At 47.3% G+C, this 25486-nt stretch overlaps 4 protein-coding genes and 1 non-coding gene across 10 annotated transcripts; 2 read left to right on the plus strand and 3 right to left on the minus strand.

The window, feature by feature from the left end:
* The first annotated feature begins 3224 nt into the window (after nt 1–3224).
* Nucleotides 3225–7337, plus strand: LOC117858933 (cytochrome c-type biogenesis CcmH-like mitochondrial protein). Of its 6 annotated transcripts, none has more exons than XM_034742122.2 (4): nt 3225–3381; nt 5300–5462; nt 6476–6607; nt 6787–7337. In XM_034742122.2, the coding sequence occupies exons 2-4, from the start codon at nt 5322–5324 to the stop codon at nt 6970–6972; spliced, it is 459 nt and encodes a 152-aa protein (XP_034598013.1). In that variant the 5' UTR covers nt 3225–3381; nt 5300–5321; the 3' UTR covers nt 6973–7337. The 6 variants fall into 6 exon arrangements, with proteins under 6 accessions (XP_034598013.1, XP_034598007.1, XP_034598000.1 ...); XM_034742116.2 differs by having other exon boundaries at nt 3229–3381; nt 5266–5462; XM_034742109.2 differs by lacking the exon at nt 3225–3381 and adding an exon at nt 4046–4782 and having other exon boundaries at nt 5266–5462.
* Nucleotides 7325–12652, minus strand: LOC117858914 (galactoside 2-alpha-L-fucosyltransferase). Its single transcript, XM_034742073.2, has 2 exons — nt 12229–12652; nt 7325–9005 (listed from the first exon to the last, which is right to left on the minus strand). Exons 1-2 carry the CDS (start codon nt 12497–12499, stop codon nt 7528–7530), a joined length of 1749 nt encoding a protein of 582 aa, XP_034597964.1. The 5' UTR covers nt 12500–12652; the 3' UTR covers nt 7325–7527.
* A 334-nt stretch (nt 12653–12986) lies between these two features.
* Nucleotides 12987–16442, minus strand: LOC117858924 (fucosyltransferase 2). Its single transcript, XM_034742084.2, has 2 exons — nt 15925–16442; nt 12987–14848 (listed from the first exon to the last, which is right to left on the minus strand). The coding sequence occupies exons 1-2, from the start codon at nt 16166–16168 to the stop codon at nt 13377–13379; spliced, it is 1716 nt and encodes a 571-aa protein (XP_034597975.1). The 5' UTR covers nt 16169–16442; the 3' UTR covers nt 12987–13376.
* A 490-nt stretch (nt 16443–16932) lies between these two features.
* On the minus strand, nt 16933–18144 carry LOC140221358 (protein ALP1-like). Its single transcript, XM_072290888.1, has 2 exons — nt 17486–18144; nt 16933–17400 (listed from the first exon to the last, which is right to left on the minus strand). Exons 1-2 carry the CDS (start codon nt 18139–18141, stop codon nt 16947–16949), a joined length of 1110 nt encoding a protein of 369 aa, XP_072146989.1. The 5' UTR covers nt 18142–18144; the 3' UTR covers nt 16933–16946.
* Nucleotides 18145–25129: 6985 nt separating this feature from the next.
* Nucleotides 25130–25267, plus strand: LOC117841769 (small nucleolar RNA Z247). Its single transcript, XR_004637355.1, has one exon. It is a non-coding gene; the product is annotated as a small nucleolar RNA Z247 (small nucleolar RNA).
* The last annotated feature ends 219 nt before the right edge of the window (nt 25268–25486 follow it).

Genomic DNA, 25486 nt, shown 5'->3' on the forward strand with positions numbered 1-25486 from the left:
TGTGGCATCCAATGTGGCATGAGCATTGTGACAAATTGTTTCGTCATAAAATGATTTTGACCTATTTGTTGTTGGGTCGAGCTCAAGTTTATTCCGATAGGCCAATGTTGTTTAGATAACCAAAAAATTGTTCAGATAGGCCTATTTGTTGTTCGATCGGTTGGGTCACATTGCTTTCGGCCCTTTTTTTACTAATTTATGAATGAAATAAGCTCACCCGCAGTTTTTCCTACAATAAGCTCCAAGGTGACCTTCCTGAAGATCTGCCTCTCCGTCGTCTGCCCATCGTGTGCCTCTTCCAATTTTTCCTCACATCCTTGCATCTCTTTTAGCTTTCAACTTCGTGTTCATCAGCTGCAAGGTGGTCTCCCCATGGTATCGCTTCACCTTTTTCAGCTCACCCGCAGTTTCATCAAGCTCCCTCATAGCATAACCACATCCTTCTTGCCAGATACTTGCATCCTCTTCAGCTTTCACCTTCCTCTTCATCAGCTTCACTAGAATACCTTTATTCCTAACATCCCATTCAGGATCAACCCACTTACATGCCTCGCATTTCTCCGCTTCCTCCTATAGACACCAATTACGTTTACCTTTAGTCCTAGCATCCCAAGAGCTATGATAATTGAAACAATTTGTTGTTTACCTTGCAGTAGCATACAAAACGGCACCAAGGGTTGTCAAATATCCAATCATACTTTACATGGACAGCCATCCCGTGCTTGCACACATCTTCATGATCCACCACGGTAATGTCACAATCAGGTGACCCTGTTGTGAAGCTATCAATGACACCAGGCGACCATGGAAGCTAGTAAAATAGAAGAACCTATCAATTCATACTACCAATCAAATCAAAACCTAATTGCATCATGAAATTGAAATGTAGTTCCTTCAACCAAGATCCCAGTAGCACAAACCGTAGTCCCAAGAGGATGATGGGGACAAGAAGCCCCTACAATTCGAACTAAGAGCTTACCTGATCAGAGTTCATCTCTTTCTCCATTCTGGTTTGATGCACTATTCCCACCGTGGGCCGCCACACTATTGAGACTTAGATATGGGCGCTGATTTTTGTGGGGAGGGAGGATTTTCTCGCACAAGCATGCCGATTTTTCATGGAAGCGCGCGCTTTTCTCACGCTAACAATCAAAATATATTGCTGCAACTCACCTTTTACTTACATGTGGGACCTAGGTAGGCATGACTTATCTAATGTAGAAATATTTTAAAGATGCAAATTGTAAATTGTCTATAGTGTACCTCTTGACTCCAGACTTCCTAATCAATCGGTGACGGGTTCGACCCGAGGGAGGAGCATGTTTTCCTTTTATTTTTCCTCCCTTTTTTATCAGCCTAGATATACATGTGGGATCCTGATTGATTTACAATATTTTTGCAGAACTTATATCGTCACAAAACCACCATGTAACACTGAGTGGCGTTTTCTATTTGGCTTCGATGGCACCTTTTATGATGTTTTGTAACTTTGTCACTAAATTTGCTCGAATGCAAAATTTTATGATGTTTTCAGCCAAATTTATGATGTTTTGACATATGCCATAAAATTTTCGTCATTGATCGGAACATTCTTGTAGTGTGCACTTATTTCTTAAATAGTTTGTCCATTTTCGGAACCGTTTGAACTATGATGTTGTTTAGAATTAATACAACAAAACAAGATCCAATATGAATATATTTTTTCTAGTTTTTTTAAATATTCAGCATTTCTGACAAACTATTTCAACATGTTGAGTATGTTATTTCAACATTTACATGAAAAATATTGAGATAGCTTTTGCAAAATGTTGAACTAGCCTTAAAGAATTGTTGGGCCTAGTATTTTTAAATGTTGACCAGTAAGTATATACTAGTCCATTTTTATATTATTTTAAGATTTTTATAAAATGTTGAACTATACTTTCGTATTGTTGAACACAGTTTTCAAAAGGTATTGAATTTTAATTATTCTAAATGTTGAAAGCGGAAAATTGTAAACATAGGAGTTATTTACAGAGATCAAGAATAGGATAAGATAAAGGAAAAGGAGATGTTGGCTGGCCCAGTATGCTATATCAACATTTTTGATATACTATTTTAATATTTTATATACACTATTATCAACATTATTATATAAAATGTTGAACTAGCTTATTTAAATCTTTAATTAGATTTGAAGAAATGTTGAATCTAAAACTTCAAAATGTTGAATATAGTTGCTCTAACGTTTACTCATGTTTTTTTAAAGAAAGTAAGTATCACCGGTTTTAACTATACAAAGAGCGAGGGATAAGCGAACTGAGTGTAGCTCAACTGGCAAGATTTCTTATGGTGGAACCTGCCAACTTGGGTTCAAGTTCTTAACTTGGCACTGGTGCTTACATTTTCTTGAATTTATTTTAGGATTTAATCGGCGCTATTTTTTCAGTGGTAGACGATGTGCCCATCGACAACGAGGTGCCAGTGGTGACTTTATCAATCTAGAGGATTTGCTAGCTCAGTCAGTGATAGGCGACGTGCCCGTCAACAACGAGGTGCTAGTGGTGATTTTGTCAATATCAAGTGCTCATAGAGGTAGGGTAGCGTGTGTATGTTCGTAAGGGTGAGTATGTGTATGTGAGCACTAGATTAGAATAAAAAAGAAAAAAATTGCTGCCCTAGCACGTGATGATGGGTTCAGCCTTTAGGTATTAGGAAACAACATGTAGTTCTGACTTCTGCAGGGTGCATTTTGAGGGTGTTTGGATATAAGGGGCTAAACTTTAAAAAGTCACATCAGATATTCGGATGCTAATTAGGAGGATTAAACATGAGCTAATTATAAAACTAACTGCAGAACCCTATACTAATTCGCGAAACGAATCTATTAAGCCTAATTAATCCATCATTAGCAAATGGTTACTGTAGCACCATATTATCAAATCATGGACTAATTAAACTTAATAGATTCGTCTCGCGAATTAGACTCAATCCGATATGACAGGTATTAAATTTGTGGTTGTATCCAAACACCCCCTTTGCTGCTCGCCGTGCTGCGGTGTGCCTGTGTCGGACTACACGCTAGTACACTACAGCAACGCTGCGCACGGTGGAAAAAGTAAAAGGCTCCGGAATGTTTTTGTGCTTCATGGGCCGTTCTGGGCTTGCAACGTATGTTCGTTGGGCTGCTGCTGGATCAAAGACGTACTTTACTTACGTAGCAGCCGGGCGAGGTGTCGTGACCCCCCCTGGCGGCGAACGGCGGCGCGTCGGGCGGCGAGGGGCAACGGCGGTGCGTCGGGCGGGCGTTCGGCAGGTGGAAGGCGACGCATCCTGCCTTGGGTGATCGTGCTTCTGTTGCCGCGCATCCACAGAGGGTAGTGGGCGGTCCGCCGGTGCCTGGTGAGTTGATTGCCCTGCCCAGTTTGGGACTAGCTTTCAACTGAGGATTCGATGTGATCGACTGTCCTGTTGGGGGATTTCTCTCTCGGTACAGGATTCGATTAGAGGGGCATGTAGGTAATCACCGGCTGAGAAAGATTGGAATTTGAAACCCGGTGCCTGATTTGGGATTTATACATTTCTAATTTGTGATGGGGAGTGTTTCGTTGTCGTTCGCGGCGAGCGGCGGCGGTCCAATGCGCCCAGGCGGAGGAACCCCAAGGAAGCGGCGGCGGCAGTGGCGACTCCGCAGCTCCCGTGAAGTCCCACGCCCCTTGTGCCTCCCGCATCCCATCCGCCCCCTCCCATCGCCTCGTGCGCTCGTGTCTCGCGGCGACACGTCCGCTGCGTCATCGCCGCCGGCTACTTCCTCTGTCCGCGCTCACCGTCCTCGCTGGCTGCCCGACCGCCGCCGCTGCTCCGCTCCGCCTCTACCTTCCCCTCTCAGTAAAACCCTCCCCCTACCAGAGCTTCAAGATCAAAGTTTCTATCCATTTTTTAAAGAAAGAAAATACAGTAGTCGGAAGTTGCTGTTCGCTGCTGCCGTGGCTGAAATGGCTCCGGTTGCGGCTGCTCTGGTGGGTGGAGTGGCTCTCACTTATCTGGTTGGAAAAACGTTTGCCTCTTCCATTCTTCTCCGTCCACCGCACAGGCGCACACCACCGCCGCCGCCTCTGCCCTGTCGGCCGCCTCCTCGCCCACCGACCCCGCCGGCCGCCCACCACTCTCGGCCCCCTGCGCCACCGCCGTCCTCCGCCTCCCCGCACTCGCGGGCCCCCTCGCCCGCGCCGCCATCACCTTTCGCCTCCCCTGAGCTCGCGGGCCCCCTCGCCCGCACCGCCGTCGCCCTCCGCCTCCCCTGAGCTCGCAGGCCCCATTGCTCGCGCCGCCATCGACTCCGCCCCCAGCTCCCTGCGCCTGCCGGTGGCCTCGCCCACGCCGCCGCCGTCTCTCTACGCCCGCTGGCTGCGTCACCGTGGCCTCCATCCTCTCCTCCCTCCTCCCACCGGCGCCCACAGCCCCACCGCAGCCGCCTCTGCCTCCGCCTCCCACCTTCCAATCCTGCAGGCCCAGGCAGCTGCGACCTCCACCTCCACCGCGGGGCCCCCGAGGGCAAGGGTAGGAAACGACGGGGAGGAGCCACGGGGAGCCGGTTTTTTGGGCTTCTCCTCGGTCGAATGGCTCTAGAGAGCGCGTTCTGAGGAGCTTCCGTCCCGAAGCCATTTTGGTGGTCACCGTTTGGCAGGGCTTCTACCGAAGCCGCTCGCGGAGCCGCGGCAAAAGCCCTGCCAAAGGGGGGCATAATTCAGACACCCAGCTTTAAGGTTCCCTGTTGATTGTCTACATAATTTCCATAAAAAGGTTCAAACCATCTTGTTTAGTACTCAAACCTGCAATTCAGAGCTTAGTTCAATTTATGAATGGAAACCTGCAATTTAGAGCTTAGTACAAGTTATGAATGGAGATTGAGGCCATCTTTTGGTTGGATTTGAAGGGAAACATTTGGAGGAGAACCAATGTTAATGTAGCGAGAGGCATGCATGCATTTTTACATGTACATTTTCTTGTGGGCGACTGCACATTTGCAATGCTCCCTTGCCAAATTTATGGTCGTATCTTCTCTTGTGTCAGCAATTGCTTAGGTCAGCTATAATATACTAGACTTGCTTAGTCATTGGATAGGTGGTTAGGATTATGTATTCATTATTCCTGATCAACGGTTTGGTTTACCATTCTTTTTGAACAAGTGATTATCCGATTTTGTTTCTGTGCAACTCTTATCATGTTATAGAGTGATGTCACAAGTTATGACTTCATCTGTTTGCCTAATTTCATTTCTCTCAGGCACTATCCCTTGCTAATTGGATGCTGTATACAGATCAAGTACGTTGGATTTCGCTATGGCAGCTGAGGAAGATGTCAAGCAGAGGCAGATCATTGAAAATCGTGCGAGAAATATAAGCCACAATGTCCGGTGCACTGAGTGTGGTAGCCAATCAATTGAAGATTCACAGGCTGATGTTGCTATTCTGCTTAGAAAGGTACTAACCTTTTTTACCCTTCTGCTTAGAAAGGTGCTAACCTTTTTTACCCTTGAATGACTTGTTTGCTAGACTCATGGTAATAGGGTTATTTTTGGTCAGTCTCTAACTGAATAAGTCAGATTTCTGATATTATTATGTGTTCCTTTCTGTTGTTTCATTGCAACTTTTTATATCTCTGGAGCAAAGTAAGAATTACAAAAATCTTGGATATTGAAATGTCTTAGCTTTCACACTGTCAATTATACCTCAAACTCAAAGCAGCTGTATTGCTTGGTACATCTCTTATATCCATACCTTGAATAACTTAGGTTAACCTCTTGGTGGCTAAAGCACTGTTCTTAAATAAGCTTTTTTAAGTTGTTCTGTAACTTAATTCATCAGGTTATGATGTTGTCATGTGTTTGTTTCTGATGTTTTGGTGCATCAACCATTCAGTTATTGACCTAGTGCAGGTAAGACTTGTTGGAAATTGGAATAATGTAGGTATTAGACTCTCGGTTTGTAAAAATGGAATCTGTTTTGGCACAATCATTTGGTTTAAAATATATTTCATATAATGTTTACTGGCTTTCAGAGATGCTCAAACTTTGAAAAATTTTAGATATCTTAAGATGATGACAAAAACATCTCATTGCATTTTAGACAGAGACATCTATTCCATGTCTGGAAACAGTTTGTATTCCTTGATATGTGAAGGGTCTGTTGACTCTTGCTTTCGAAAATGTTAGTGCTTAGATTTTGAGGTTCTATTTAGAACTAAACTTTTTAAAACTTGGTTTGAAACTTGAACGTTCTCTAGCTAGTGGTAACGGATGTTAAGCTTTGTGTTTCTTTTCTTCCTCTGCTATATTTGTATATATATATTGTTACACAACCATGCACAGTAGGTGAAATGTCTGGCAACTAGGAGAAAACAACAATCAATAGTTATGCTAATTTAACAGCATCACTTTTTCACTGTAGCTTAATTGATATTTTTGGTTAGACATTAACGATATGGCATTTTGCAGCTCATTCGTGATGAAATAAAAGTGGGAAAGAGTGATAAAGAGATCTACAAGAAACTAGAGGACGAGTATGGAGAGACGGTCCTGTATGCCCCTAAATTTGATCTTCAGACTGCTGGGATATGGCTTTCACCTGTAAGCCCTAATGAGAATCTAGATTTTGTTCATGTTTCCATTTGTCTGACCTAACTGTTGTAATGGCATGTGCTACTCCTTAAGAGCTACTGAGCTAGTGACTCACCAAAACCCCTGAAATCTGCTAATCTGAATCCGAGACGAAGCATTTGGTCACCTGATTGTTTCCATCTGTGCAGATAATTGTGGGAGGTATAGCAGCTGGCATCTGGGCTTACCAAAAGCACAGGCAAAGGACAAATGTTCACATTATGGCTCTGAACCTGGTCCGAGGGGTTCCGCTGACTCCAAGGGAGAAGGAGACCATGCTAGACATCCTTACACCTCCACCGCCTCCAAGAAAGTGGTGGTGGCCAGGCAAATGAAGTAGTGTTCATGCACCTATCCTGCATTTTGAAGTACTCGTTTTCCCATGGTAGCAGCATAGAAATGATCAGGATGCAGATTTTAGCTTGGAGTGTGAATGCATATATGCGACCTTTGATCACGAATATCAGTTTAGCCAAACATTTGCAATGTGTACTCTGTACTCCATGGATCTAGCAGGATTTGCTGCGTTACTGAAGCCACGCATTTTTAGAAGATAGGGAGAAGATGACAGCAGTCGGCTGTTGTCTGTACTTGCTGCTGCCTGCTGCTTTTGTGAGCAGGATCTGAAGCCTGTTGATGAGTTAACAAGATTATCACTCATTCCACTATATAGCCAAAACAGCAAGATTACCACGTTTCACTGTCTTCTACCCTTTTTATTTCCTGATAATGCGTGCACCTACAGTATTCCCCTATCTACTGAATCCCTTTGCGTTTTTCTTCTACATTGTCATTTTCTCATGCGTTTTTTAGAGCTATTCTCATGTGTTACTAAGACAACAAATCACATGTCAGTTTACTGCCATGCGGCCATGCCTATGAGACCAATGTTACCACTGGCTGCTGCTTTCATTGACAAGCTTTATGCCCCACTTGACGTCGACACAGTGCCGGATGTAGGGCGTCACCTTGTCCAGCTCCACGTCCCTCCCCGCCGCGCAGTCGTACGCCGACGGCGAGTGGAAGCACGGCTCGACGGAGATGGCCCGCGGGCATGGTTCCCGTGGGTCCAGCCCCTCCGTCCAGTCGTCGGCCCACATGGGCGCTCTGGTCATGACCCAGGGCCGCAGCCCGGCGAGCCCCTGCGCCACGTACCCGAACGTCGAGTAGCCGCTGGTGACGAGCTCGTCGCACATACTCAGCAGGACCATCTCGCTCAGCGCCCGCATGTCGTGCGCCGCGTCGTGCCACCGCTGCCGCCCCTCGTGGCTTGGCTGGTGCACGCCGCCGCCGTACTCGTCCCTGAGCCGCTCGTAGTACCACGAGCTCAGCGACGTCACCAGGACGGCGGTGTCCGAGGACGACGTGCCGTTGGCCGCGACCGTCGTCGTCTCCTGGAGGAGCCCCTCGCCGCGGACGCACGAGAGGAGCTGATCCAGAACGGCCTGGGGCGGCTGGTTCTTCTGGAACACCCTGATCTGCACGCCGACGCGCCGGGCGGCGCCGGCGAGGTTTGACCAGTAGTATCTCGTGACGGCGTGCCAGACGGGGTTCGCCGGGTGGAAGAGGTAGTGGCCGAGGTGGTAGAACACGGCGTCCTTCTCCGGGAACATGGCCTCGAGCTCGCCGCGGAACGGCGGCGTGAGGAAGAGCCCCGGCACGATGTAGTTGTCCGTCCACAAGAAGAGCCACGGCACCTCGCCGAGGAGCCTCTGGTGCGCGCCGCAGAAGAAGAGACTGTCGTGGAAGCCGTACCTGCCGGCGAGGTGGACGTACAGGTACGTCGGCGGCCGCGGCGCCGACCACGACACGTTCCCGTCGGCGGACACGCTGACGGGGCCGCCGCTCTGCAGCATGTTGCCGAGGCTCTGCTTGGAGCCGCCCAGGTAGCCCTGTAGGCTCCTGAGCGGCGAGAACCAGCCGGCGCCGGCGAGCTGCAGCAGCCACGTCGTCCCCGGGAAGGGCTCGCAGAAGAGCTCGCCGGCGTCCCTGCCACCGTCAACGAGGAGGACGCGCTCGGTGAGCACCGCGTAGAGGAAGGACGACGTGATGGCGAGCATGCGGTTGCCGAGGCCGCGGTAGCTGATGTACACGAGGTAGCGGCAGCCGTCGTCGCCGCCGACGCCCTCGCCGGAATCGAGCCGCCGGACCGCGTTCTCATACGTCGTCGTGCCAGGGCCGCATCGCTTCTGGAGCGCTTCTTGCTTCCGGAGCTTGGCGATGAGGTAGGGAGACGGCTTGTGCGACGACTTCTTGTGGTAACCGGCGAACTCGTAGCGGCTCCGGCATGACTCGAAGCTGAAGTCAGCGGTAAGAAGGCCGTCGAGGAGATGGTCGGCGGTGATGTTTGACGGAGGAGGTTCCCAATCTGTTTCATCACACGTACAGAAAAAATAGAAGTATAAGCTTTATTCCAGTATAAAATTTGAGGGATTAATTAACTAGCTTGAATTGGCGATTGTACTGATCATCAAAGAAATTTTCTAATTTGCATGAGAAATGAACTAACCTCAGTTGAATTATGCAAAATTCTTCCTTGCATTGTAAACATGTGTTGCAGTGAGGGGTGTTTTCGTTCCTTAATAATCCCTCCGTTTCAAATTGTAAGTCAGTTTGGGTTTTCTAGATATATAGTTTTTCCTATGTTTCTAGATATAATATATATCTATATGCATAGCAAAATGTATAAATCTAGTAAAATCAAAATGATCTGCAATTTGAAATGGATAAAGTACTATTTATTATATTTATTGCGTCATGGATACCGCGTGAACTCTGAAATTTTTGTGGATTTGTGTGGCTTGTCTTCTAAAGATGGTCAGCCCCTATGGTATATGAAAATAGTAGCTTTGAATTTGTTTTGAATTTATGATGAAATGATAATAATTTATCAACAAGTGAGAGATGCAAACAAAACTGAATGAATGCATGTGAAGTTGTGAACAAAAATAAATGAATGACATCATTCCCTGTAAATATGCACAACGTGCTGTTTTTGTGGTGCTTGGTACAAATGTTTCGTCGGGAGATCCGGATCTGGCCAGAGCAGTAGCATTTTTTTTTTTGCCAAATGGATGAATGCGTTTTTTTCCAGCCGCCTGTAGTCTAGGTGGTGTAAAAATAATGGCATGTTCGCTGATTAAATGGTCAAACAAAGCCATCATAGGATTTGGAATTTTGGAGGCATATTGGACATTACACATCATATTGAAGATAGACATCCTGAAAAGAAAATCAGGATGCCAAATAAAGTGTACTTCCTCAAGATCAGAGTCATAGACTTGACGACAGTGGTCTATTCTAACTGCTCGCTAGATCAAGTAGCAGTTTATCATACTCACTTGTCGACCTGTTGCCCATCCTAAGCATAGCCAAGACCACACTGTCGTATCCTTTTATTTCACTAGCCAAGATAGCAGCATGTTCTCTATCCAAACAGTGTGATCGATTATAATGACTATTACTATTACGTAATGAAATGTGTTATTCATATCAGCTTTATTCTGAATCCAATATATTCATCAGCTTTTGTCGACATTAAGACATCTCGATAGTCAGTAAGGGGGTGTTTGGGAGGAGGGGGCTAAATTTTAGCTCCTGTCACATCGAATGTTTGGACACTAATTAGGAGTATTAAATCTAGATTAATTACAAAACTAATTGCACAACCCCTAGGCTAAATCGCGAGACGAATCTATTAAGCCTAATTAGTCCATAATTTGACAATGTGGTGCTACAGTAACCATTCACTAATGATGGATTAATTAGGTTTAATAGATTCGTCTCGCGATTTAGCCTAGGGGTTCTACAATTAGTTTTGTAATTAGCTTATGTTTAGTCCTCCTAATTAGTATCCGAACATCCGATGTGACAGGGCTAAAGTTTAGCCCTCTCCTCCCAAACACCCCCTAAGTGTAGCAAGTGTGACATCCTTATTAGCATTGTCTTTTGATGTATAACACTACATTGCCGCACTGGCCATCTTTAGTATCGTCTGCATACAATTTGCGGTCATATCTTGCATCACTGCATCCAGAAAAGAGGTCATTTCTACATCTTATATTCCTGATTTTCAGCAAGCCAACATAAACGTCCTGTCACTGCCGTGCACCCTACCCTCTCATCAGGCCCTGCTCCGCCTGGCCATGTCTCTAGGTTGTAGCCTGTAGTAAACTCTAATATACTATTCCTTCCATTTTTATTTATAAGTACACACGCATATCAAAATTCAAACATTGCAATCTTTGACGACTATTAATTTTTTAGTTTTATAATGTAAATTTTATATGGTTGGATTCGTAATCAAATATACTCTACAGTAACTATAAATTTATAACCATAAATAATATAATATAAAATAGATGAATGGTCTTATAAAGATAAATGGAGGGAGTGTCTGCTATCTCACAATCTTGCAATTTTGTAGAATTTTGCTTCATCCTATCATAAATATAAGCCCACTGGCTAGTACATCGATATGGCTCCAATGTAACACTTTCATCAATAACATTTGTATATAGTATATTAATTGAAAAAAAGGTATGTTCCACGATAAGTCTAGAAGAAACACCTAAACTTCATTTTGTCAATATGTTATATTTTAGCTATTAATAGTGAAATTTTAAAAAATGTTTTACAACAAACCTGTTATACATGTAGGATTAGATTATTTATACTTTGTCATCGTACTTTTTTTTATGTGGAAGGTACATGATGGATCTGAAAGTTGCTACCTACAGAATCGGAAAACACAACTTGTTCAGACTCTCTCTCACAAGAAAAAAAAATACCTGTTCACAGTCTGTTCTCTGCACATCATCTGCCATTTTAATGCATATATCACTACCGGTTCCACATCAGGAGCCACTACAGGGAAGAACTGACCGATATGGGTTCATCACAATCATCCCAAGAAACCGGCTATCATACCACAGTCACTACTTCTCAAAAGAACGATCGTGATGGTCACAGTATGTTTGTGTTCTGACTGTGATAATTAAGACTTGGTAAATTATGGCATTATTCTTCTCTTCCCTGACCACTATAGAGTCCGAGTAGCAACTAGCTAGATAGTGCGCAGGTCTCGCATCGGACGTGGGGCGCCAATCGACACGTGTTCATAGAAAATCCAAGTGAGAATACATGCATGCAGGGGACGACCACGGTTGACCCAACGTGCGTGTGCGTGTCCTCCGGGCGGGAGTCCCGCCGCTGCCGACGTGTTCGTCGGAGGGGACGACGACGGGCACAGCACGCATGCACGCAGCCGCCGGCTGGCCTTACAGCAGAGCTTATCAAAAGTATGTCGACACCGCTCGACGGACCTGGAGATATTCTGGGTAGCAAAGCAGGGTGGTTTTGTCTCGTAGCCATCAGTAGACTCGCATATAATAGGCCATACCCATCTCATGTTTTTTATCTCAAAAAAATATAATCTGTATGTGTAAAGAAACGCATGGATATGGGATTGAAATCGACATGGTTTGTTGGCTGGCACGCGTACGTTTGGTTCGGTGACATCGAGGAGGCCAGGAGGGGACGATCGCAGAGCACTATGTTACGTTGTTTGTAGCAACTGAGAATATACGAACCTCGCGGGTCGTCGGAGAACAAGGAGGCCGGCATCTCGTCGGGCGCGCGGCCCCACCAGCCGCCGTCGGCGGTGAGGACGATGACGGCGGTGGCCACGGCCGCCGCGACGCAGACGGCCGGCAGGGCCCTCCTCGCCGCGCAGCTCCTGGTCCTCGACGGCCACCACGGCAACCAACTCGCCGCGGCCAAGATGGCTGCCGCCGCATGTGAGCTCGAGGACGCCGCCGGAGACGATGATGAGGAGTTGGCCTGCTGCTGCTGCTGCTGCATGGTCGACGCTCGATTGATCGCTTCACCGGTTGGTTCTCTCGTTCTGAGAGCAGTTGCAGCACGTACGCGGGCGCTGTGGTGGGTCACCTGGATATATGACCCGGCCGGCCGGCCGGCCACGACTTGGCAGTTGCGCGGAATTGGAGGCTTGGACCGAAGCTGTGGTATCTATATACGGTATATACGGCGGGGGATACGTCAGACATGCGCGTACGTGTGGAGAAAAAGGCCGGCAACTTGCTAAAGCTCAAGACCAAAGATAACCACATGGGGGATCGGATCACGATCGCTGTGACGCTGGATTATTTCGTGCGATTCCTGTGGTGGTGTGCTGCTGGTTTTGGCCGGTCGAAACGGCCCACTTCTCGTTCCTAGTTACCTATAATGCAGCTGCAGGCATGAACGTATGGAGTTTCGGAACAGATGACTTTAGCTACAAATGGCATTCTTGTGTGCTAGCACAACTTGGATATGAAGAGAGGACACCTGGGAGAAGAATGATGTTTCTTTCAAAACCTCAAGGGCATTCCAAACATTTCTCAGTTCGGCCTGTATAGTACAGGCTGCCCAACAAAAAAAACCAGACTACCAAACACCAAGCTACATACATCAGGTAGCCTACCCAAGCAACAGCTTCTCAAGAGAATCTGGAATGATACGTATCTTTTTGCTAGTTTTTTCAACATCTGAAAGCCGATCCAAAGTCCAAACGCCCCTAAATTAAAGGATTTTCGAGCGTATGGTACAGTGCATGCGGGCGGCACAAAGGGCGTGCAAGCTAAGCTAGTGAAGCCTCTTTTGCTCGCTCCGTCAGTGGTTGACTTTGCTTTTTGAATTTGCCGTGTGTTAATTAACTGCCATGGCCACCAGGTAAATGTTACCATCGGCTGCTGCTTTCGTTGACAAGCTGTATTCCCCAGCTGACGTCCACGCACCGCCTGATGTACGGCCTCACCCTGTCCAGCTCCACGTCCCTCCCCGCCGCGCAGTCGTAGTACGACGGCGAGTGGAAGCACGGCTCGACGGAGAGCGCGCGCCGGCACGGCGGCTCCGGCGCGGCCTGGCCCTCCGTCCATTCCTCCCACGGCGACGGCCTCGCCATGACCCACGGCCGCCGCCCGGCTAGCCCCTGCGCGACGTACCCGAACGTGGAGAAGCCGCTGGTTACGAGCACGTCGCACGTGCTGAGCAGGTACATCTCGCTCAGCGCCTTCACGTCGTGCGACGCGTCGCCCCACCGCTGCTTGCCCTCGTGGCTCGGCTGGTGCACGCCGCCGCCGGCGACCCCGCCGCCGTACTCGGCCGCGATCCGCTCGTAGTACCACGAGCTCAGCGACGTCACCAGGACGGCGTCGTCGTTGGATGCTGCGATCCCCGGGAGGAGCTTCTCGTTGCGGACGCAGGAGAGGAGCTGGTCCAGGACTAGCTGCGGCGGCTGCTTCTTGTCGAACACCCTGATCTGGATGCCGACGACGCGCCGGCCGGCGGCGCCGGCGAGGTTGGCGCGGTGGTAGTTCGTGACGGCGCGCCAGACGGCGTTGCTGGGGTGGAAGAGGTACCGGCCGAGGTGGTGGAACGCGGCGTCCTTCTCCGGGAACATGGCTTCGAGCTCGCCGACGAACGGCGGCGTGAGGAACAGCCCCGGCACCAGGTAGCTGTCCGTCCTCATGAGCAGCCACGGCACGCCACGGAGGAGCCGCTGGTGCGCGCCGCAGTAGAAGAGCTTGTCGTGGAAGCCATAGCCGCCGGAAAGGTGTAGGTACACGTACGCCGGCGGCCGCCGCGGGGACGCCCAGGACACGTTCCCGTCGGCGGACACGACGACGGCGCCGCCGCTTTGGAGCATGTTCCCCAGGCTCTCCTTTGATTCCCCGCCGTAATCGTCGAGGTTCCTGAGCGGTGAACGCTTGCCGGAGGCGCGCGGCAGCAGCCACGTGGCGCCCGGGAAGGGCTCGCAGAAGACGTCAGCCGCATCCTGCTTGCCCCAGTGGACGAGGAGGACGCGCTCCGTCAGCACGGCGTAGAGGAAGGCCGACGCGACGGCGATCATCCGGTTGCCGAGGCCACGGAAGCTGATGTTCACGAGGTAGCGGCAGTCACCGTCCTCGACGCCGGTGGCGGCGCCGTCGCTGGATTGGAGCCGCCGGAGGGCATTCTTGTAAGCGGGCGTGCCGGGGCCGCAGCGCTTCTGGAGCGCTTCTTGCTTCCGCAGCTTGGAGAGGAGGTAGGGTGATGGCTTATGCGACGAATTCTTGTGGTAACTGCCGAACTCATAACGGCTCCGGCAGGAACGGTAGCTGAACTCAGCAGTGAGAAGGCCGTCGAGGAGATGGTCGGCGGTGAGGTTCACTGGAGATATGTCATCCGAGTCATATATATATTCAGCAAACATAAAAGAAAAATGAGAAAAAAGTAATAATATTTACGATATCAAATGTGTATATAATTAGATCCATCATTGTCATGATACCGGACTCTCAAATTACACACCGTGATACTATTTCAATCAATTTCTGCAAAATTCATTTGTAATTCTTGTATTTCGAACATGTTATTTATGGTAATAAACTAATAATGTGATTCCTTAAAAAATAGGCTCAACTACATGTCTACATGGACTTCCTCAACTTAGGAATTATACACACTACTAGATGATAGTGGTCAATCATAAGTGCTCCATGACCAAGATAGCAACTTGCATTGTCCTACTTGCCGGAGCTTGGCCGCTCACCCAAAGATCAGTGCATACCGGGGCTTCTCCACCCATACAATAACGGTGCAATGAGCCAACGACGACTATTGCACTGATCCACTCTGAAATGTATGCATCAGCTTTTGTTGACCTTAATTAATAAGACATCTCATTACTGAACTCGATCCGGACATCAGATCACCTGCTCCTGTATGATCTCTCCCGTCTTGCCACTTTTTACCAAGTGTGGAGTCCCTTATCGTTATCTTTGATGTAACATTACATTAATTCCCACCGCACTGACGGGCTCAAATATCATCTTCTTCTCTACCTTTTGTAGTGTGATCTTGCATCGCTGCCATCCACTAGCCAATATCGACCTCTATCCGCTTGGAACAATATAGGCTCAAAGTGCAATGGAAAGATGATCCAGCCTAGGCGAACTGAAAAGTCCAAGGTACAGATTAGACTTTTTTTTTTTAAAGAAAGAGTAGAGCCATTCAGCCATAGGCATGCATGGTCGCAAAGACTACGTCATGGTTTTTATAGACGTACGGAGGAGGAAGAGAACCAGAAACTCTGACAAAACAAGAGTGACGATCAATTATATTTGCTGTCACGAACACTGGAAACGGATGGACTGGCTGTTAGGTTAGTTTAATTTTGAGGTGTTAGTCTAGGGCTCTAGGCTGTGGTTAAAGTAAATGCACCCGTGCGCGTGCCGCGTGCGTACCTTGTGCGTCGCGGAAGAACAAGTAGTCCCGCACCCCGTCGAGCGAGCCCCCGCCGGCGCACAGCACGACGACGGCCACGGCCACGGCCGCTGCAACGAAGACGGCCGGCAGCAGGGCCTTCCTCCTTGACGACGGCGGCCGCCACCTCCTCCTTACGGCCTCCGGCTGCAGCTCGGGCGGCGACGCAGGGAACGAGCACTGGCGCTTGTCCGCGCCGCCGCCGCCGCCACCCTTCACGTCCATGCTTTACTTCCCGCTCTTTGTTTCGCTCTCATCAACTAGTTGGAGGGTACGGGGGCAGGCGATGTAGCCTGTACAAGGGAGCGGAGCTTGGAAGCATGCATATTTGTATATATGGAACAGAAGAAGGAGCGGCGAAGCTGCCTCGGTTGGGAACTCATACACGTCCGGGCCCGGCGAGCGAGAAGATAAGTGCGGGCTAGAATTTCTGTGGTGCGGGCTCTGGACGCCGCGCGAGACTTTGACCATCACGCGTCCACGGACAATTTCTGTTGTGCTGCGGTTCGCCGTATTCCGGTGGACATGAAGGGCCTGTTTGGTTTAGGATTGCTTAAATATAAGTTGCTTATTTGCTTATTGTAGTTGCTTATTTATAAGTCTAGGTATTTGGTTTAGGTTGCTTATTTGCAATAAATGAGAGTGGTATTGACACATTTACTCCTGGTCCATCCCATTTCCCTCTACCCCTAATTAATACTGCTCTTACCCTCCTGGTCCCTGGCGCCACAGCAAAATTGGCGGCAGTGCTCCTGACCTTGGCGCCAGAAGCTGTTTCCTGGCCTTGGCACCATTTCACCGTGTGCGCCAGAAGTAAAAATGGACTTGCGCCAGAAACTGCTCCAGGGAGATTCTTTTTTGTTCGCCAAATCAGTAGCCATATGGGAGGTTTATTTTTTTTCCGTCTTTCATTTGGCTGCCACGCTGCTGGGAGCCAAATGTATTATTCAAATCAAATGTTGTTCAACATTGTACAAATAACATCGTTACAAAACAAAGGAAGCTAAGATCTATTGGAGAGTCCATCGGCAATCCAATCCCTAAATTGGTTCATGTCTTGATCTTCGTCCCCATGTTGACTAGTATCAGCATTGTTCTGTGACGACGATGCGTCCGCAGGCGCCACATAGCATTCATCGTTATCCGCCCTCTCAAAGTCCACATCAGCAAGTGTACTCTCTCTAATGAAGTTATGAATTGCCATGCAAGCGATAATTATGTTGCTTTGCTTTGGCATTGGATATGCCGGCAAATCACGCAAAATACGCCATTTGTTTTTCAAAACTCCGAAAGACCTCTCAATCACATTCCTTAGTGATGAATGGGCATAATTGAAAAGCTCTTTTTTACCTCTAGGGAGTGGTCCTTGTCGAAACTCTGGGATATGATATTTCGTCCCCTTGTATGGTGCCAGGTATCCCGATCTATTTGGGTACCTAGAGTCCACCAAATAAAAAATTTCCCTGCACAATAATTAATATTCATGTTACACTCAACCAATAGATAGACATGGTGACTACTATGGGAACATAGAATAGGGAAGAACCTTCTGGAGGATGAGGAAACTTGTCGCCGTACTTGATCAATGCATCTTTGAAGACTCTCATGTCATGCACCGATCCAGGCCATCCGGCGACAACAAACGTGAATCTCATGTCGAAATCACATATTGCTAAGACATTCTGGCTGGTGTATCCATGTCGGCCCGTATGTTGGACAACCTTGTCCACTGGCACAATAACAGGCACATGTGTTCCATCTATTGCTCCAATGCAATTATCAAAGTAGGGAGAGAACCGTGGTGACTGCAGTCTACGATGCACAGTACTAAATGTTGGGTCAACTGGTTTAACGATATCACCTGCTAGCTTGCACAGACTGTGCAAAACCTTCTCAAACTTTCTACTGCAAGTTTCAGTGGACCTAACAAAACGATCCTCAGCTTGCCTCATGCTTTGAGGCGCACCACAAATCCACAAAAACATAGCTAAAGCCTCTACTGATGTCATCCTCCTTGTTGACTTCAACCCATATGATTGGACTAGGATATTGTGTAGACTATCAAACACATCTCTATTCATCCTAAACATGTTGTAGCATGATGTCCTATTCTGTAATGTACTAACAACCCATTCATAACCAGTTTGGGATGCAATCCTATACTTAGCTTTGTCTAGGTATGTGGTGTAATAGTACATACCGAAAGCTGCACAAATAGTAGCAAGTTGCCTCCTCTTCTTCTTCCTTCTGAGCAGCAATTCTTCTTCCCCATCAGAAGACGAAGAATTGTGAAAAGGAAGAATCTGTACAATCAAAATAAAATCCATCAGAGTTCATGTTCACTACTCAAAAAATCAAACTTATAAGCGAGGAATGGAATGACATAAAAAATATGGACATGACAGGAATGGAATGACAACTAAATCAAATGCCACATATAGAGAGGGTTCACACATAACAAAGGTTCACACATATAGAGATGGTTCACACATAACAAATGTCCCAAATCAACACAGTACAAATATTTCACAATTTATTTAAAAGTTCCCCTCAAGCATCTAAAGCAAATAGTGCTCAGTATCTTCACTTGTCCCTCGTGACGTTCATGTGTAGCCAAGTGAACCTTGCCTCATTTGACTTCATCTGGGAGAAAACCATCCGGTTGTATTTGTCCCTAAACAACTCAATGGCTACAAAAAATTCCTCTGTACCTTCTGCAGCTCCACATTCTATTGCCTTATTGATGCATTCCTGTACCTCATAACCGGCCATTTTCTCATTTTTCCTCCTATACTCCATCTCCATTGCCCTCTGCTTCATCTCCATCTCCCTCTGCTTCATCTCCATCTCCCTCTGCTTCATCTCCATCTCCTTCTGCTTCAGCCTTAACTCCATGTCCCTCTGCTTCAGCTTGATTGACTCGGTGTCCTCAGAGCTGTCAGCTTTCATTGTGTGCACTAGGCCTTTGAATATGTTTAGAAACTGATTTTTTCCCTTCTTTGGCGGACTAATTGCGGTGTCTTTTGTGCTAGAACTCCTCTTTCGACTGCTATTACTCAGTGGGCTAGCGTAGTCTTCAGGTGCATCATCTGGTAACGTAACATCATCTTCTGGTAAATCAATAACCTCTTTCTCAAGGTCAATTCCTTCAGCAGCTACATTTCCTGCAATGGTAGATGAATTTCCATCCACTACCACCTTCTGGTACATCTCTTGTAAGTCATCAACATAGTCAGGCATATATCTTGAAAATAACTGGCACTCCGAACTGAAAAACTGCAACACAAAAAGAAACAACACTTATAATCTGTCACAAACATAAACAACTGGGTTTTACATTTGTTTAGGAAACCGTAATACCTTAAGGTTGTCTTCCCACCACTCGTCGGAAGCTAGAATGGCACCATTTGCTTTCCTACCTAGTCCTGACTGTGACATCACAAACTTATAGAATTCATAAAGTTTCTTGCATGTTGTCCATCTATTTCTGAATTGTTTGGGAGCATGGTTCAGGCCTGTCCTCTCGTTGAATTTTCGTGCAATTTCTTTATAACCCCTAGAGTTAATCTTTCCACCTGGGCTATTTCCTAGCCTCATTTGCTCAACACAGAGTTCACAAAATATGCTAGTGTTTTCTGCGCTCCAATTCGCCTTGTCATAATTGTTCTAACACATAACATGGAAAAAAACAGCTAGCTCAAAATGTACTTATGCAACACACATGTTCAAACACAAATAGCTGAGATAAGTGTTCTTACAGAAGGCAAGGAGTCAACATCTTCGTCATCAATATCTTCGTCATCCACCAGGTTGGTGAACGATGGACAGTGTGTTGCACCCGACTTAGAGGCACCACGTCTGACGCCTCTAAATTGAGATAACCTCCCCCTTAATGATTGACGGAGGGGAGGACTTGCCCCTACAAAATTCAGAGATAACAAGCTTAGAAATTCGATATAGCCACCATTCATTCAAGTATACTGATATACAAGAAACAGATATGAACATCCAAAAAAATCACTCCATTTAAAAAATAAAGTTCATCAATTGCTTAGCCATGAATATCCTAACTGTTTTTGAAATTATCAGGATAACAAGTTATAGTGGAATACGAGGTCAAGGACAGCAGACCCACACAGTAATATAGCCATTCAAAAACAAGTCTTGAAACAAAACAACATTACTGTGGTCTGACCACACAGTAATATAGCCATTCAAAAACAAGTCTTGAAACAAAACAACATTACTGTGTGGGTCTGCTGTCCTTGACCTCGTATTCCACTATAACTTGTTATCCTGATAATTTCAAAAATAGCTAGGATATTTGTGTTTTTATCTGGTCCACCAAAATAAATAACTCAGAAATAAATTTATCATACATAACAAATTCAGAAATAATCAGCTTCTGATTCAACCATTTCAGATATAACAAGCTTCTGATTGAACATAGAAACTGGAGTTGTAAGTATAGTTGATAAGTGTAGACCAGGTATTTAACTTTTTTTCAATACAGTATTTCAGTGATGGAGTTATGCACTTCAGCACCTGCACTTACCAAACTTCACCCTATTCTATTTACTTGAGAATGGAGTTATGTACTGGAACCAGCCATACCTTGTACTGTTCCCTAATATGTCTGGCCAAAAAATAAATACAACCTTCCTATTACTTTTGCAGTCTAGTTTATTCTACAAGATATGCATGCCCATGACTACCAGAAATGTTTTTTATTACAAAGAAAAAAGGCATGTCACATACACAAGTCATAGTATCAGGAAGGGTACTATTTTGTACATAACAATGGCAATTGCACTAAAGTACTACAAATTCAGCGACCATATTTGACTGATAGGCTAACAAACAAGAACAATATGATCCTTAACCATATAAGCGTCTTATGCAAAAAGAAGAAGAGGACCAAACAGCTACACCAACCTGCGGGCGGCGAATGTGATGCGCTGACACTTCTTCCATGGGCACGGCCAGAACCTCGTCCAGCACTTCTTCCCCGTCCAATTGGAATACCACTTGCGCTTTGACGGGGAGGTTGAAACGATGCTGCTCTCCCACCATCGGCACGGCCTCTTCCTCGATCGAGTAATGCAGAGTACTCTTCGATGTAGGGGAAATCTTCTTGCTGCGAGTTTAGATCGAGATTCTCCATCCCAACCCTCCCCGCAGAAACAGTAGGAGTTGTACGTGGTTGCTCAGGCCATTGAGACAGGAGCTCCAACTCATCGGGGGTGGATACGCCATGGGGTTGACGGAAGGAAGGACCTGCCAAGGATGAGGCCCCCTGCGAAAAGAAATCACGGTAACCGTCCATGATTTCAGGGATGGCGCAGGCGCGGAAGGAGGGATGGCGCAGGGGACTTGGCGCCGGGGAAGAGGAAGACAGAGAGAAAGGGGATCTGGGGGAAAACAGTGCGGACGGGGGGAGGGAGAAAGGGGATCGGGCGGAGAGAGTGCGGACGAGGGCGAGAGACAACCGAGGGTAGGAGGGAGCGGCGGGCGGAGGCGGGCGGCGGGCCGGGGCGGGCGCGGAGGGACGGGGCGGGAGCGGAGGGCCGGGGCGGAAGCGGCGCGCGGATCCTGGCGGCGTTGGCGGTGCGGGAGCGAGAAACCGGTGGCGCATGGAGGCCGCCGGCGGAGGCGGGGCGGAAGCGGCGGGCCGAGGCGGGTGCGGCGCACCGAGTCCCGCGCCGGCGGCTGCGCGGGAGCTGCGCGCGGAGAACGGCGCCGGAGGCGGGCCGGGAGCGGCGGGCCGTCGCGTGAGCGGCGCGCGGAGGCCGGCGGCGGCGGCGGGGAGGGAGCGGCGGGCGGAGATCGGGCGCGGCGCCGGGGTGGGAGAACCAGAGAGAAGGGGATCTGGGGGAGGATGCAGACGGGGGAGAGAGAAAAGTGGGGGAGAGAGAGAAAAGTGGGGGAGGGTAGGGGGGTAAAGTGCACCCCATAAGCAAAATAAGCAGCTCCAAACTTGCTTATTTGCTTATGCATAAGCAACTTATAAGCAAGTCTATAAGCAAGGGTGTTTGGGTCATAAGCAACTTATTTGCTTAAATATAAGTTGCTTATTTATAAGCAAGGCTAACCAAACAGGCCCGAAGATTCCTGGCCTGGTATATGCGTCAAGTACTCAAGAGATTCGAGTCCAAGTCCATGCATGCATATACACGGCAGCACGGGCCTCTACTACGGAATTCCAGCTAAAGCGAGAGTGATCAAGTTTTCCTCACAGTTTTTGACATGGACCATAAGTTTTTAGAAGTTATCATTAATGATAAATTTAACATTAACGATACCTTTTAAAAATGTTGGATTGGCTACATGGACGGTATTAAATTTATCATAAAATACTTTACGATAAAGTAATTTTATAGTTTCATTGCTTTCTCATGTTAAAGGTAGCACCAGTATAAAACTGACCTTTCATCCAAGGGTTTTTTTATCCCGATTAATTTTGGACCCGGGACTAGTCCCAGGTAAAAAATGAGCTACCGAAAGCCACCGACAGGGGAGCTTTAGTCCTGATTGTAAAAAACTACCGGGACTAAAACCCCCCATTTAATCCCAGTTGTAAACGCCCCGCTCCTCCGGCCCCTTATCTTCTCCTAGTGTAGCCACCTCTCCCTTAATTTCTCCTTGCCTAGACGTTTCTCTTCTCCCTATCTTCTCTCCTCCTCCTCCTCTCCTAGAGAGAAGTGGCGGGCGAGCAGCGGGTGAGCAGCGGTGGGCCGGCATAGGCAGGTGAGCGGTGGGCGGGCGAACGCGGGTAAGTGGTGGGCCGGCGTGGGCGGGCGAACAGTGGGCCGGCACGGGTGGGTGGGCGGGCGAGCGGTGGGCTAGCACAAGCGGATGAGCGGCGGGCAGGCGCCTGCGCCGGGCTCTTTTTTAATTTTTTTGAAACTTTTTAGTTCCATCTACCAACCGGGACTAAAGGGGGTCTTTAGTCCTAGGTGAATGACCCGGGACTAAAGAACCTCCCTTTGTCTCCAAAACTTAATCCCGGTTGGATTTTCAGGATCTTTGGTTTTATCCAACCGGGACTAAAGATGTGTTTTCCACCAATGTAGCACCCACTGTAGAGACTAAGTTTCCAAAAACTCCATACTTTATGAATATGAGAGTACAGCATGGCTCGACCATAGACCTATAACCTTTGAACGGATTGATTGTAGCAAGTTTCTAAACTAATTTACCATTATGGTCTGTGTATTTCGAGGGTATGCATTGTAAGGAAAATGACCCTACTAGGCCATTATGATATTGATGATTAATGAAAACGTAGTCATTGGGACTAATATGTTGCAAGATGTACCTTTGTAGGTGTTTTATAGGTCCTAAGAATGAATTACAAATAATGGTAATGAAGCTGGAACAAAGACACGTAAAGACTTGAAGTGAATCCTGCTAGAATTGCGCACCGACACAATTCATCGACCCTTTCGGTGGTGACCAATAAGGTCACCGAATCAACCGATGATTAAAAGGACAATAGCAGGGCCAAGGATGTGTACTGTGTGCACCAACTCATTCGGTGGGCACAATGGATCACCATCGAATCAATCGGTGTGATCGGCTCGGCTTACGATCGGCTCTGGAAGTTTTAGAGTATAATTGAGGCCCCACCGATTCATATGGTGGGCATAGTGACCAGGGCATCGATTAAGTTGGTGACAGAAGATGAAGGAAGACAGCAGCTCAGGAGTCACCGAATCAGTCGGTGATGCGTGGGGCTCGGGCGTCAGTGGCTCAACGGCTAGTCGGACTTGGACCACTGCACCGAATCAGTCGATGACTACGGTTTTGGTGACCATTGGAGCAATAGCTAGTTTTTGATGTTGGCTCTATATATACATCATTGCCTGGGCATTTGAGATGTGTTAGAGCTTGGAGAAGCTATAAGCTTGATTCTCACATACAAACAAGTGCTCTAGCCACCAAAGTTCTCAAGAGAAGATTAAATCAATTAGCATAAGACTTAGGTCTTGATTAGTGCTAGTTTAGGCCTCTTAGCACATTGCTTTGGGGTTTAATCTAGAGTTATGCGAGGTTTGCACACCTCCTTTGTATCGGTGCTTGCGCATACCAAGAGTTGTAAATTTGATGCTTGTAAGCGGCTCTAGGTGTTTTGCCAAATCTCTACCAAGTGAAGAGGGGCAAGGAGCGTCCGGGATAGGCTAGGCGGAGACTCACTTGTGCATGGAGAAAACCTATCGGCTATCCTGCGGAGTTACTTGACCAGGGAGTTTATACCCTTGCGCGGGTGTTGCCTTTGAGAGGAGCTCCAACAATGAGGATTAGTGGAAAGTTTTGCTTTTCGATACCTTAGTAAAAATAAAAATCGCCGTATCACCACACCGAAGTTTGCCTTCTCTCCCTCATTTTATTAGCGATAGAGATATAATCTCTAATGTAAATTCTTAGGTTGTTCAGGACTCAAGTTCGGTTATAGATAAGACAATTTGTTTAGCTTTATCTCCAATATGTAATCCTACACAACTGAACCGGACTCCTAGCAATCGCCAATTGCAATCTATATATTAACACACGTCTGTGAACCGGACTCCACGTCTTTGAGATGCTCCTATATATTAACACACAACCTGTAGTATGCTAAGATAGGCAACTACAGTTCTACCAATTCTTTCATGGTATCAGAGCAACCTCTTCCTAAATACATCTACTGCTCACGCTTGAAACTCCACCATGGCCGGCACATCCTCTTCTCTCTCGGCTCAACTCGGGTCGACGATCTTAGAGAAACTCACACGAGACAATTATGTCATGTAGAAGGCGCAATTCCTCCTAGTTGTTCGTGGTGCTCAACTCGTCGGGATCCTGGAAGGCACTGAGCCGGCACCAAGCAAGATCTTGGAGATTGTGGTGGAAGGAAAGAAGCAAGAAGTCTCTAACCCTAAGTACGATTCGTGGGTAAGCAAAGACCAAAAACTCCTCAGCTACCTGCTAAATTCAATTACCAGGGAAGTACTAGCAGGAGTGGCAACTGCGATGACCTCTGCTGAAGCGTGGAAAGCGCTGGAGATCATATTTGCGGCGCAATCAAGAGCGTGGGTTACTAATCTGCGCATGCAACAGGCGACTCTGAAGAAGGGAAATCTGAGTACGTCAGCTTACTTCAACAAGATGCAAAATATCAAGGATGAGCTTGCAGCCGCTGGTAAGTCTATTGGAGATGATGAAGTTGTGGCGCATATTCTCAATGGTTTAGATTTCGATTATCATCCTTTTGTGTCCTCTATGCTTGGCCGTGGTGATGCTATTTCACTTTCGATCTGTACTCACAACTTATGGAGTATGACCTGCGGCTGGAGATGTTCCAAGAAGGGGGACAGTTTCAATCTTCAGCAAATTCAGTCTCTCGTGGTCGCAGTTTCAACTGTGGATGTGGAAACAGGGGTGGCAGTGGTGCCGTGGTGGCCGGTTTGGCCAAGGCCGTGGCGCACCTGGTCACAGACGTGGAGGAAAACCACAAATCAGCAATAACAGTGGTGCCAATTCAGCCAAGAAAAAGGTGCAGTG

This window comes from Setaria viridis, chromosome 1 (genome assembly GCF_005286985.2).
Source record: "Setaria viridis chromosome 1, Setaria_viridis_v4.0, whole genome shotgun sequence".
In the NCBI taxonomy this organism is placed as follows: domain Eukaryota; kingdom Viridiplantae; phylum Streptophyta; class Magnoliopsida; order Poales; family Poaceae; genus Setaria; species Setaria viridis.